The sequence below is a fragment of the Aquarana catesbeiana genome, linkage group LG01 (genome assembly GCF_042186555.1).
Source record: "Aquarana catesbeiana isolate 2022-GZ linkage group LG01, ASM4218655v1, whole genome shotgun sequence".
NCBI lineage: Eukaryota > Metazoa > Chordata > Amphibia > Anura > Ranidae > Aquarana > Aquarana catesbeiana.
In genome coordinates, this window is record NC_133324.1 from 127,932,349 (window position 1) to 127,946,258 (window position 13,910).

At 42.5% G+C, this 13,910-nt stretch overlaps 1 protein-coding gene across 3 annotated transcripts in view; it reads left to right on the forward strand.

Moving 5' to 3' along the window:
* Positions 1-13,910, forward strand: part of MTX3 (metaxin 3) — a 76,082-nt gene that overhangs the window by 5,644 nt on the left and 56,528 nt on the right. For all 3 annotated transcript variants that reach the window (XM_073623689.1, XM_073623696.1, XM_073623685.1), the window contains exon 2: positions 5,336-5,405. In XM_073623689.1, coding sequence (XP_073479790.1) covers positions 5,336-5,405 — 70 coding nt within the window. The remainder of the gene's footprint in view (positions 1-5,335; positions 5,406-13,910) is intronic.

The window sequence follows — 13,910 nt, forward strand, 5'->3', positions numbered from 1 at the left end:
ATCCTAAAGTACTTGATTTGTGTATCCAAGAACAGATCCCCTGCTGAATCGGAGCTGAGCGGAACAGATGTCAGTTTTGTGACATCTATACCCATTAAGTCTCAGTCCATATTTTGATGGTGGATGTCAGCAACCCATGATGGATCTTTGGACCACAGATAAAGTCAAGATTTGCATATAACCTACCGTATATACTCGAGTATAAGTCGAGGCCCTAATTTACCACAAAAAAATGGGAAAAACGTATTGACCCGAGTATAAGACGAGGGTGAGAAATGCAGCAGCTACTGCAAGTGAAAAAGAGGGTCAACAATGCCCATCTGCAGCTGTATACCTCTCTGTGTCCTGTGCATGTATCATGTGTCATGTATCATGTGTATATGTGCATGTGTATATGTACCTGTGTCCTATGTATGTGTATATGTACCTGTGTGCATGTGTCTGTGTGTGCATCCTCCGTGCGCCGCTCTGCACCGATCAGCGTGTAGTATTCGGCGGCCATTCACTGTTCAAAAGCCGCGCCTCCTCCTCATCCAAAAAACTCCATTTCCCAGCAGTCAGCGGTCAGCCTATCATGGACATTCTCTCATCCTCATACCACGGACGAGGATGAGAGAATGTCTGTGATAGGCTGTACACTGACTGACTATCACAGACGAGGAGGCGCGGCTTTTGAAAAGTGAGAGCCGCTGCCGAGTCTATGCAGCACACGTTGGCCGCCGTCTGCCTGCATGACACGCTGATCATGTAGGCAGACGGCGGTGACTCGAGTATAAGTCGAAGGGGGCACTTTCAGCCCCAAAGAAGGGGCTGAATAATTCGACTTCTACACGAGTATATACGGTACTTATTATATAACCTACATATAACCTAGTCTATTTCTGGACATACTTTGTCATTTTGATACATGTTTATAGCCTCTATTTCTACAATTTTTGTTCATCCCATGCTCAGTGTGAATGGGCCAGTGCTGTTTAAAAATAAGACTGCATCAGTCTTCAGTACCAGGTAGCCAGTTCGAATTATGGTACCCAACTTTTTTTGGGGGGTGTCAATGGATTCGTATGTGTTCAAAATCATTATTTCCAGCTTTGATTAAAATGTCTTCATAGTTTTGCTGTAAATATTTCTGTGATTTTTTTTTTTTTTTTTTTTTTTTTTTTTATATTTTTAATTTTTTTTTTTTTAATTAGACTAAAGAAAGATGGTCAACATCAAGCTCTTATGAGCAAAGTAAAATCAGTTGCATATTTAGTATTCTGAATAAAAAATTTCCATTACCACATGGGTAACATAGCAGTGTAATTACATTGGACCATATCCATGTAAAGTGTTATAGGCCTGTGCTGTAATGTCATGCATAGGATATATACAGTTGTTTTTTTTATATGCTGAAGTAATTGGTAGTATGGTTTGGGGAAATGACCTGGCAAACATGTTTACCTTTTGCTGTGGTTACTAGAATTTGCCTATGTAAGTGAAGGGGAACACAAGTTTTTTACTGCCTATATGTAGAGAGCTGAGTGGGTGCATGATGTACATCAGAACAGTGACTTCTCAGAAAAGCTTACATGCCCCTGCTTTAAAGTGTACCTGTCACCATGCAAAGTAGAAGCAGCAACACTTTGCAGCAAATGAATAGCTGCGAACAACTGCAGCATAAAATTCCTTATGATAAAGTCAGATGTTAATATTTCCTAGTAATACAGGTCCAACCAGCAACTGGAGTACATGGATGACAGATATATTATATTATTTTTATAAAATAATATATTTATTAAATGAATAACAAATTAGATTCATATACTGAAAGGAACCACAGTAATGCACCTGCACATTTTTCCCAATTTAGATTGTAATCTTCTAATGAGTGGGGCTCTCTGATTCCTCCTGCATTGAATTGTATTGTAACTGTACTGTCTGCCCTCATGTTGTAAAGTGATGCACAAGCTTTTGGCGCTATATAAATCCTGTATAATAATATTAATAACACATCACACAGTAGTGCATTACTGTGTGTTTTGGTGCCTTGGTAGTGCATCGCAGTGCCATTTATTAACAGAAGTAACATGCGTTACAACAAAACAGTGGTTTAACCACTTCCTGCCCATGCCATAGCTGAAAGACGGCTACAGCGCAGGCTTACTTTGCTGGGCAGCGTGCTTTGTGATCGGGGTAAAGGGCCAATCACAGCGGCGCTTTACCACGTGATCAACTGTGTCCAATGACAGCTGGTCAGGATGTAAACAGAAGCCGGTTATCAGCCTTCCTTTCCTCACACTGTCAGCGCAAGGAGAGGAGATTCGATAACCGGCTATAGTTAAAGGGACATCTTCACTGATAATCGGGGCACTAGGGATTCCTTCCTTTAAGTGCCCCAAGGATGCCTCTGCTAATTTGGGGTCTCCTCGAAGAGCGGAAAGCTCCTCCCCCTGCACTCTATATCTACTGCAGGTCCCAGCACGATCACATCACAAAAAGTTAGTGCAACGTAAAAATCAGATGCCTGACGAAGGGGTCTTGTGTGACTCCGAAACGTTGCACTAACTTTTGATGACGTGATCATGCTTCAATAAAATATGTAGGCCTGCCTCTCCTGAAAACAGTAGTTGCTCAGCTTTCATGTTGTGCTAATGGCTTCTATTATGGCTGAAACAACTAATCAGCATAACCAATTATGAAAATAGTTGTCAAATATTTTCATAATCGATTAGTTGATCAGCCGATTAGTTGGCCTGCATACAGAATGCATGTTTTATTTACATATTAGGAAATACAGTGCAGCACACATACAGCTCAGTACACTGTTCATACATGTCAGTAAGTGCCTGAGAACTTATGAATATAAATGTGTGAGGAGCAATGCATCATGGGACATGTCCTGGGCAGGGGAAGGAAGTGAGTGATTATAAAGGCAGAAGATTTTTTACCTTGCTATAGGAGCTCTTTATACTATACCTTGCTATAGGGGCACTCTGAAGGCAGGAGGAGCCAGAAGCACAGACGGGGGACCTCAGAAGAGAAGAATCAGGGCTGCTCTGTGCAAAATCCTTACACAGAGCAGGTAAGTATAACAAAGTTGTTGTATAAAAGAGAAAATTCCAACATTTTCCATCACTTTAAGGGCTCTGCGCAGGGAAGATCAGCATCTGAACCCAGAGAAGCTGGAGGCTGATAGACTGGAGGTAATAGAAGGCATTACAATTAAATAACAGTATTGTGCATTATATTAAAAATGATCATATCCATTAAAAAAGTTTCAGTCTTTAGTAGTACGTTAGTATAAAAGATTTATCTTTCCCTCTCCACCCTTCATGTAGCTTCATGTCTGACTCCCAGTTAAAATACGGTACCCTGTCTATCTGACTTTTGGGTTATTGACTTATTTTATACAGTATATGATATAAACTTTATATATATACATATTACTCCTTTTCAATGTTTTTCACAGTATCCCTTTGACTGTAGTCATGATTATTTGCTGTTAATGTACTCTAAATGGCAATTTTTTGTAATCCCATCATGACAGGTGATACAAAAATCTAGCTGCTGCTACTAAATTACTTATGCTGGCCATACACGTGTTGATTTTTGAACGAGAATATTTGTACGAATATTCATACGAAAATTCTTTTATACATTCGATGAATGGACGAATGTCATTCGAAAAATTCCACTTGCTTTTAAAATTCAATTTTAAAATGAATGTAATTTCTGAACATAAACCACATACACTGTCAGAAAATTTGTACGATCAAGACAAGTTTTCTTTTTCTGCTCCTTCGAATTTTCCAGTCACTGTGGTAAAAAACAAACGTTGATTTGACCCCACTAATGATTAGAAAATCGAACAAACGTTCTTAAAAGAAAACTTTTGGAGGAAAAATGTGTTTGTGTACGCAGGCGCAGGTAGCTTGTATCAAGCTACAGTACCTCCCTATGACAAGGGAGTCTGTCACGCATAATATTATAGTACAATCTTTTTTGAAAATCTGGAAAAACAGCGTTTTAGGTCTTTATTTTTATTTAGGGAAAAAAAAAATGTATTCTTTATCTATATACAGTGGTAAATATAAATAACCAGCTATATGGTTAGGGAACAAAATATTTAATTCACTGAGAATAACAGAAGAGATCTATATTCTATTAGAGGTTAAATCTGGTACATATCATCAGACACAGAGATCAAAATTTTTGTCTAAGAAAAAAAAAAAATGATGTGTACCAGATTCAACCTCTAATAGAGTATAGATCTCCTCTGTTATACTCAGTGAATTAAATATTTTGTTCCCTAACCATACAGTTGTTTATTTATATTTACCACTGTATATAGATATCAAGAATAAATTCTCTTTTTTTTTTTTTCCTTTACATAACTTAGTTGTACAGTAATATTTTTTTTTTTTTTTTTTTTGAGGTTTTTGTTTCAATTAATTGGATAATCGGCCATTTAATCGTTTATGAAAATAATCGTTAGTTGCAGCCCTAGCTTCAATGCCCTCTGAATCCCTGACCTGAAACCTGTTTAGAGCTCATAAGCCATAGACCACAAGGTAAATAGCATTCTCAGAGGTCAGTAACAGCAATGGAAAAAAACCTTTTTGTTGCATCTGCCTAGCTAGGTAATTACAAATATGCTTCCCTCAATCCATCGAAAAAAAAAAAAAAGCTATTTTGGTGCTTTCCCAAAATTTTTCTTTTTTGTGCCTTTCCATGATGGCATACGAACCTGCTCTCTATCTGGATCTGTTTACTTAAATAGGAGGTTAAAGATTTCTAGAAGATATCAGTGGTTCCTTGGGGGTGGAGGTTCATGATAGGTGTGCTGCCATTGGAAGGAAAGAAAATTAAAGATTGGGCGCAAGAGCAAAGCAGAGGGTTTGTTTTGGGCAGAGCTAGCTGTTGGCAGTCACAGCTGGTCTTTAAGAGTTTGAGGCAAAAAGCCCCCCCCCCCCCACCCCATGCTAATTAATTTACTACGTTCAGATAGCCAATGGAAAAATCTCTGTAAAGTGGTTAATCACAGATATCCCTGTTCTGTATATTCAAAAGGTGTGAAGCAGCTCCCAATGGCCTGGGGTATGTTATTTAGCTGAGAAATGCAATAATCACATTTTCAGAGCAGCATATTCGTTCTTTAAAAATACAAAATGTGACCATGTTCTTTGTCTCTTTACCTGATTAATTAAACAGTTTGGTTCCAGCCTACAGTAATGGTAATAACGTGTGTATTGCTGCCCCCAGTTCTCGGTGGTTTGTTGTTGGCATGTGAGCACAGCATTCGTTTTTGTACTCTTGGATCTCTATTACATTATTATTTCTCTGTACTTTTCAGGCTTATGCAAGATTTGTTGGTGCTCCCCTGAAGCTAAACCCCATGGATTACACCTGGGCAAGTCTTCAAGGTAATCTGTTCACTTGTAATTGTACATATCGTTCAGTTGAAGTCACACACTGATTAACAGTGTTTTGTTGGCACCCCTTTTGTGGTCCTGTTTTGGCAAGTGCTGGATTTAGACAACTCTTACAATAGTCAGGCATTGTTAATAAATAATGCTAGGCACACGCACATATGTTTCATGAAGGAGTCTCCTCTGCCGGCTATTGTATTCAGATAACCACAGTGCCCATCACTGCCTTAATACCCAAGCAGTGATTGCATCTGATAGTATGTAGTCATTGTTTAGCTAACAGTTTTCCACCTGGCTTCTTTGATTTTTTTTTTTTCTCTTTTTTTATCGAAGTTTGTCCATCTAGGTGATGCCAACAAGGCCTCCCACAGCTCAAATTTTGGCTGTTTCAACATGGATGAGCCAAAATGCAAGAAGTGTATGGCCAGCTTAAGCAGGTGTGCAGTAGTTCCTAAAAAAAAAAGTGTTCACTGAGTGCCAATTTGAATCACAAAGCCAGAATATCAATGTATGTATGGCCCCAAAACCCAATATAAATTGAACAACCCTACTACGCCCCGCCCCGCCCCGCCCCGTCTGCCTGCTTGACACCATCCTGTAGCATGTCGCAGTGTTCAAATGCTAAAATGGTAAAATATTCTTTGCACTGGCCCAGGGCATTTGATTCCCATAGGCTTCCATTGGCCTATCAGCCCCATAGAAGTCTATAGGGATCAACTATGCATGTGAGGTGAGGGGAAAGAAGAATTTGTTGGCTGGATTTAAACACTGCATTGGGCCGCTGGATGTATGGCAGGTGCACTTCTATGGAGAGGGAGGGTGGGAGTATCCAATAACAGGACTGTTAGTGGAACATGGCTCTAGAGCCGACCATAGAGTAATCTCGGCTGGTTCAGCAGGGATTGGGAGATTCGAATCATTTATGGGCAGGCTGATTGCACCCAAGTTAATCAATCAACTTGGACACAACCAGCCTGTCAGATTTTTCATGCGATTAATGCCAGCGCCAATATTAGAATTGTTTTTCATTAGGGTAAATTTATGTGTCAAGCCTAACCATGGAAGTTGTTGAATTGAAGCTGAGCTATTGGGACCAAATTTTGTGTAATTTATCTAATTGGTATCTTAAAGTGCGTGTATCTCAATACATTTGCCTTGCTTCACATTAACTTGTATGGAGAAATGAAGCAAAGCACAATCTAATTTCAGAATGAGTTTCTTCTCTCAAAAACCCATGTACACTAGCCTTAAGTAGACTAGAGCCTTTAAAGTGATTGTAAAGGTTTTTGTTTTTTTTAATAACAAACCTGGTATACTTACGTGCTGTGTGCAGTGGCTCCCAACAGAGCTGCCCTGATCCTCCCCACAGAGCTGCCCTGATCCTCCCCACAGAGCTGCCCTGATCCTCCCCACAGAGCTGCCCTGATCCTCCCCACAGAGCTGCCCTGATCCTCCCCACAGAGCTGCCCTGATCCTCCCCACAGAGCTGCCCTGATCCTCCCCACAGAGCTGCCCTGATCCTCCCCACAGAGCTGCCCTGATCCTCCCCACAGAGCTGCCCTGATCCTCCCCACAGAGCTGCCCTGATCCTCCCCACAGAGCTGCCCTGATCCTCCTCTTCTGGAATCTCTTGCCAGCACTTTGGGCTCCTCCACTGGAGCAAGTTTATGTAGACATAGGATGAAAATGCTTTAGTTCAGAGGTTTTAAACCCTGTCCTCAAGTAACTCCCTACAGGCCATGTTTGCAGGTTTTCCTTTATCTTGACGGGAGTCAATGGCTTGGTATTTTGAACAGCTATTTTATCTAAAAGAAATTCCCAAAACATGGCCTGTTGGGGGTACTTGAGGACAGGGTTGAGAACCACTGCTTTAGATCATCAGCATTGAGATAGGAAGAGATGTTAAAAAAAGTGTGTTTTTTAGGAAAAAAACATTGCACTTGTGTATGATACATAATGCTTTAACAAACTACATGTCATCCGGTTAGGGTTTACATTCATATTAACCACTTCCCGACCGCCGCACGACTATGTACGTCCTAAGTTTGAACGGTGATATCGTTGTTATGGCAGCAGCTAGCTGCCATAACCCCGGTATCCCCGTTTTCGTGCGGCGGCCGGCTTTCAGATAAAAGTGGTCCCTGCGGCGGATTCGCCGCGAGATCACTTTTATCGGTGGCGGGAAAGGGCCCCCCCCCCCTCCCGCCGCGATCCGGTGCCCTCCGCTGCTTACCGGAGCCGTCGGTAGCGGCGGAGGCGATCGCGTCCTGTGCCGTGGTGTGTCTGGAGACGAGTGAGGCCAAGATGGCGCTCACTCGTCTCCATGACACTGCTGGGCGGAAGCGACGTCAAAACGTCACTTCCGTCCACGCCTCTTAAAGGCATATTTTTTCAAATGTCATTTTTCTAAATGACTTTTTTTTTTTTTTTTTAAATTGCATTTTAGTGTAAATATGAGATCTGAGGTCTTTTTGACCCCAGATCTCATATTTAAGAGGTCCTGCCATGCTTTTTTCTATTACAAGGGATGTTTACATTCCGTGTAATAGGAATAAAAGTGACACAATTTTTTTTTTTTTTTTTTAAAACAGTGTAAAAATAAATAAAATATTGTAAAATAAATAATAAAAAAAAAAATTTTTAAAACCCCTCTGTCCCGACGAGCTCGCGCGCAGAAGCGAACGCATACGCGAGTAGCGCCCGCATATGAAAACGGTGGTCAAACCACACATGTGAGGTATCGCCGCGACCGGTAGAGCGAGAGCAATAATTCTAGCCCTAGACCTCCTCGGTAGCGCAAAATATGCAACCTGTAGAATTTTTTAAACGTCACCTATGGAGATTTTTGAGGGTAAAAGTTTGACGCCATTCCACGAGCGGGCGCAATTTTCAAGCATGACATGTTGGGTATCAATTTACTTGGCGTAACATTATATTTCACAATATAAAAAAAAATTGGGATAACTTTACTGTTGTTTTATTTTTTTATTCAAAAAAGTGAATTTTTTCCAAAAAAAGTGCGCTTATAAGACCGCTGCTCAAATACGGTGCAAAAAAAAGTATTGCAATGACCGCCATTGTATTCTCTAGGGTGTTAGAAGAAAAACCATATATAATGTTTGGGGGTTCTAAGTAATTTTCTAGCAGAAAAACCTGTTTTAAACATGTAAACACCTAAAATCCAAAACGAGGCTGGTCCTTAAGTGGTTAAGATATGTAGGAAGTGGTGATGTCTTAGCCCTTCAGCTCCAACCTACAACATTGGTTTTGGATGGACTGTCATTCTAAACCAGGGGTCTCCAAACTTTCTAAACAATGGGCCAGATTACTGTCCTTCAGACTTCAGGGGGCCAGAATGTGGCCATTGAGATTAGGAAATGCTCTGGTGTACAGTGTACAGGCTTGGTTGTCAGTGGGAGTACAAATATTACATAGTACCCTGTGGTCAGTGGGAGGAGGAATAGTGCCCTTTCATTGGTATTGGTGGGTGGAATATTTTTTTCACAAATTCTTTATCAAGAAGGTGGCATCCAATACTTCTAGATAACAATATAGAAATGCATTATTGGACAGAGAGCAACCATAGACAACCAATAAATAGGCTTACAGTACAACATAGCAGTATGAAATCCATGAGATGTCTGGAGGGAGAGAATCGACAGCAACTTCAACTGGTAGAGCCCACTGGTGGGGGGAATATTGCCCCATCATGGGGTCAGTGGGAGGAATAGTGCCTCACTGTGGGTTTCAGTGGCAGGAATAATGCCCCAAGGGTTGGTTAAGGGCAAGCAAGGGGCTGCATCTGGCCCACTGACCGCAATTTGGAGGCCACTGTTTTAAATCAATTGGCTGCTTTTTTTATCATGCATGAGAGCTTGGGTTGCTGTAAGCTCTGGTTGCTGGAGCAGATTTTTCACCACAATAGCTAATTAGCCTTCATGTTTCCAGGGACAGATGTTGAAGATTTATGCCTCAAGTCTATCAGTACTGAACAATCCCTAAGCAGTGTTTCCTGACTGGCTACTTCTGATAATGTGGCAAAGAAACAGTTTATATACAATAATGAAAAACACATGGAACAGTGTGAACCCTGGAATTTTGTTCTGGGGAAGTGAATTATTGGAGAAACATGTCCCATGCTTATTGATGTTCTGGTTAACATTAGAGTGATTATACAGTGAGATAATACCAAATCCCTATTCATAGTCCCATAGACATTACTTGTTCAGGAAAGAACGCTCAGCAGTGGTTTTCTTAGGTGATAGGGGCTTTGGGAGGATTGTGTGAACTCTTTGAGATTCAAGGGGGTCTGGTGCTCAAACAAAGAACATCCAGTTTTGGATTTTGAAGCAAATGACATTTACATTATCTAGACTGTGTACCATATGCACTGATTAAACCACTTGAGTATTCTAGTGCAGTTTCACTTAATCTTTCCTCTGTTTGCATTTCTCTGATATTTCTTGCATAAAGAGTTATTTTATCCGGCCAGTTGTATGAGTATATACCAGTAAAGTGTTTTTCTGATCTCAAATGAGGCCTACAAATTTGGGCTACTCTTGGGAGTCGAGTAGAAATTACCAAAACAAATTACAGTTCGCTCCTAGTTTGTTGTGGCCTATTTTAGTCCAAATGCTTACCCTACCCTACTAGAATAGACAGACTGGTCCTAACAGCATTAATTGGGATTCAGATTTGTGTGGGAAAAAGTCAGAATGAAAGCTTTGACTCTGATTAGTTTTTGAAATATTCGCTAAATGAGGCCCAGGAGTTGATTTAGACCCGATTCACACAGGGGTGACTTAGCTGCCTGCATCCCTTTCTGTACAATGGAACCGTTCTAATAGGAGCGTCTCAAGGCGCTCCGACTTAGAAAAAGGTTCCTGTACTACTTTTGGGGCGACTTCAGGCGACTTGCATTGACTTCTATACAAAAGTCATTTTGCAAGTCGCCGCTGAAGTCGTGTGCAGGTCGCCTCACAGAGTCGGCCTGCAAGTCGTGTTGCCCCTGTGTGAACCGGCTCTTACTAAAACTGGAGCACCCAGAATCTGGTGAAGCTGTGCATGGGAGCCTATCAGCTTCTAACTTCAGCTTCTTCAATTAAACTTTGGTAATAAAACCTGGAAGCTGCTTGGCTGCCATGCACAGCTGCACCAGATTTTACGCTCTCCAGGTTTAGTATATCTCCCCCCCCAGTTTTATAAAGTGTGTAGGCTTTTAAACCTAGGTAACTTTAAGGCTACTTTCACACTGAAGCGTGCAGGCGCTGGTGGTACAGCGGCACTAAATATACCGTCGTTTTAGCGGCGCGGTTTTAACCCCCCGCTAGCGGCCAAAAAAGGGTTAAAACCACCCACAAAGCGCCGCTGCAGCAGCACTTTGCAGCGCTATGCAGGCGGGTTTGGAGCACTCCCCCATTGTTTTCAATGGGAAGGGGCGCTTTAGGAGCGGTAAATACACCGCTCCTACAGCACTCCAAAGATGTGGCTTGCAGGACTTTTTAGACCGCCCTGCAAGCGCACCGCTCCAGTGTGAAAGCCCTCGGGGCTTTCACATTGGATTGCACTGAGCGGCTCTTTCAGGGCGTTTTGCAGGTGCTATTTTTAGCACTTTAGTGCCTGCAAAGCGCCTTAGTGTGAAAGGAGCCTTAAAATAAATACGGTAAATAAATCTGACATTGGAGAAGGCTGCTGTTGCGGATCTTTCTGAAAATGCTACTGGCTGTTTAGTTGATGCTTATGCTACAATATTTTTAAAGTGTATGTCATATATGCCATTTATCTCTGCAATACATCCTCTTAGAGACCATTCAAGTTCAGAGAAATGCCCACTCATTTGGCAGACATGTATTCCGCTATAAATTTCCTCCTGTAAAATGACACTGCATAATTTGCATGACTTTGTGTCATCCCTGTCAAGTTGTCTGAAACTACTAAATCCTGACCGTTCTAATCATCTCCATTGGAAAGTAGGAAATAATTGTTCTGTAACGCAAAATAAGAACTGGGAGAACGCCTTGAGATAAAACAGGAAAGTATGCTTAGGACAGCTCTAAATTTCTCACACAATGAATAGGATATTAAACAGATATACCAATATACAGTGCATCCAGAAAGTAATCACAACGCCTCACTTTTTCCACATTTTACGTTAGTCTTATTCAAAAATGGATTAAATTCAATATTTTCCTCAAAATTCTACAAACAATACCCCATAATGGGGTAGTTTGTTTGAAATCTTTGCAAATTTTTAAAAAATAAAAAAAAAATCACATGTACATAAGTATTCACAGCCTTTGCTTAATACTTTGTTGAAGCACCTTTGGCACCAATTACAGCCTCAAGTCTTTTTGAGTATGATGCTACAAGCTTGGCACACCTATTTTTGGGCAGTTTCTCCCATTTTTCCTTGCAGGGCCTCTCAAGCTCCATCAGGTTAGAAGGGTAGCATCAGTGCACAGCCATTTTTAGATTTTTTCAGAGATGTTCAATCAGGTTTAAGTCTGGTCTCTGGCTGGGAAAGTCAAGGACATTCACAGAGTTGTCTCATAGCCACTCCTTTGTTATCTTGGCTATGTGCTTAGGGTCGATGACCTGTTAGAAGATGAACCTTCACCCCAGTCTGAGGTCCAGAGCACTCTGTAGCAGGTTTTCATTAAGGATGTCTCTGTACATTGCTGCATTTATCTTTCCTTCGATTCTGGCTAGTCTCCCAGTTCCTGCCGCTGAAAAACATCCCCACAGCATAATGCTGCCACCACCATGTTTCACTGTAAGAATGGTATTGGCCAGGTGATGAGCGGTGCCTGGTTTCCTCCAGGCATGACGCTTGCCATTAAGGCCAAAGAGTTCAATCTTTGTTTCATCGGACCAGAGAATTTTGTTTCTCCATGGTCTGAAAGTCTTTCAGGTGCCTTTTGGCAAACTCAAGGCAGGCTGTCATGTGCCTTTTACTGAGGAGTGGCTTCCGTCTGGCCACTCTACCATAGACGCCTGGTTGGTGGAGTGCTGCAGTGATGGTTGTTCTTCTGGAAGGTTGTCCTCTCTCCACAGAGAAACGCTGGTGCTCTGTCAAAGTGACCATCGGGTTCTTAGTCACTTCCCCGACTAAGGCTCTTCTCCCCCGATCGCTCAGTTTGGCCAGGCGATCCACTCCAGGAAGAGTCCTAGTGGTTCCAAACTTCTTCCATTTATGGATGATGGAGGCAACTGTGCTCATTGGGACCTTCAATGCTGCAGAAAATTTTCTGTACCCTTCACCAGATCTGTGCCTCGATACAATTCTGTCTCAAAGGTCTACAGACAATTTTCCCCTAATTGTCTTTCAGGACAGCCACCTGAGAGATTGGCTCCTCCCCTCTGATTGGAAACACCTGCGCCAGCTTCTATAAATTTCCTCCTCTCCTGCTGGCTCCTCAGTTATTTGTGTTTCCTCCAGAGGGGAGACACCACAGGAACCAGCCAGGAGAGCCAGGGAGGCTTAGGCAGCATGTCCTGAAAGAGGAGTAGAGACTCCTAGGACAGACCAGGGGGAAAAAGTTAGTGTATACACCCGCAGCGGTTATAACACTAACCTGGTCAGAAAAACTTTTTCTGGATATTGCCACCCCCGCATCCCTGAGCGCAGGTTGAGGTCAGGGGGCTTCCTTTTCATCACCGAGTGCGGTGAAGTGGAGCGCAGCACCTGCAGTCTCATGCCCCCAGCAGCGTGTGGAGTAGAACGCGCCGGGTATTGAGATTGTGTGGCGGGTTACGTCATATCCGGCCAGAAGGGGCGTGCACTTCCGGGTTCGCGGCTTCCGGTTCTGCCCGCGAATGTTGAATGGGAGCCAGGCATGGGGCTGGACAGGAGCTGTACATGCTGTAGAGACAGCAAAAGCTCCAGAGGTGACACGAGGATGGTGGATGCAGAGGATTTGGACCGCACTGCTCCAGCAGAGACCAGCTCCAGCCATGTTAAGGTAAGGGGAACCTAGGGTGGAGCTCCCCTGGCCTGAACCATCCCCCTCCCCCCATCATTAGTGTGGGACAGGTGCAAGGGGGGGGGGGAGCAGGTTAAAGACCCTCAGGTGTCAGAGGGTGGACTCATAGGGCCCCTGGTGAGGCAACCCTGAATGAAAGTGTTGCACTCCTGCAATTATGCAGGAAAGGGTACTGTGTGTTAATGGTTGGGGTTTTTTTTTTTTATGTCTTTTCAGAAAACAGAGAAAACCAGGGCCTCTCATGTTTCAAAAAGGAGGTGCCCTTCCTGTAAAATTACCCTTAGAGATTCTTGGGAAAAACCATTATGTAAAGATTAGCAAACTAGTACAAGAACATTCTTCAGAGCAGGGTGAACTAGCGGCATCTGTTAAAGAATTGTCTAGTACGTTCGAATCCTTAAAAAACTTTTTTGAATTGTTTCAGATGCCACAGTTTCAGACTGCTCCTCCTACAACAACAGGAGCTCAGGCAATACCCTCCACTAGTGCAGGTCCTTCAGTAGCCCCTAGAGAGGAG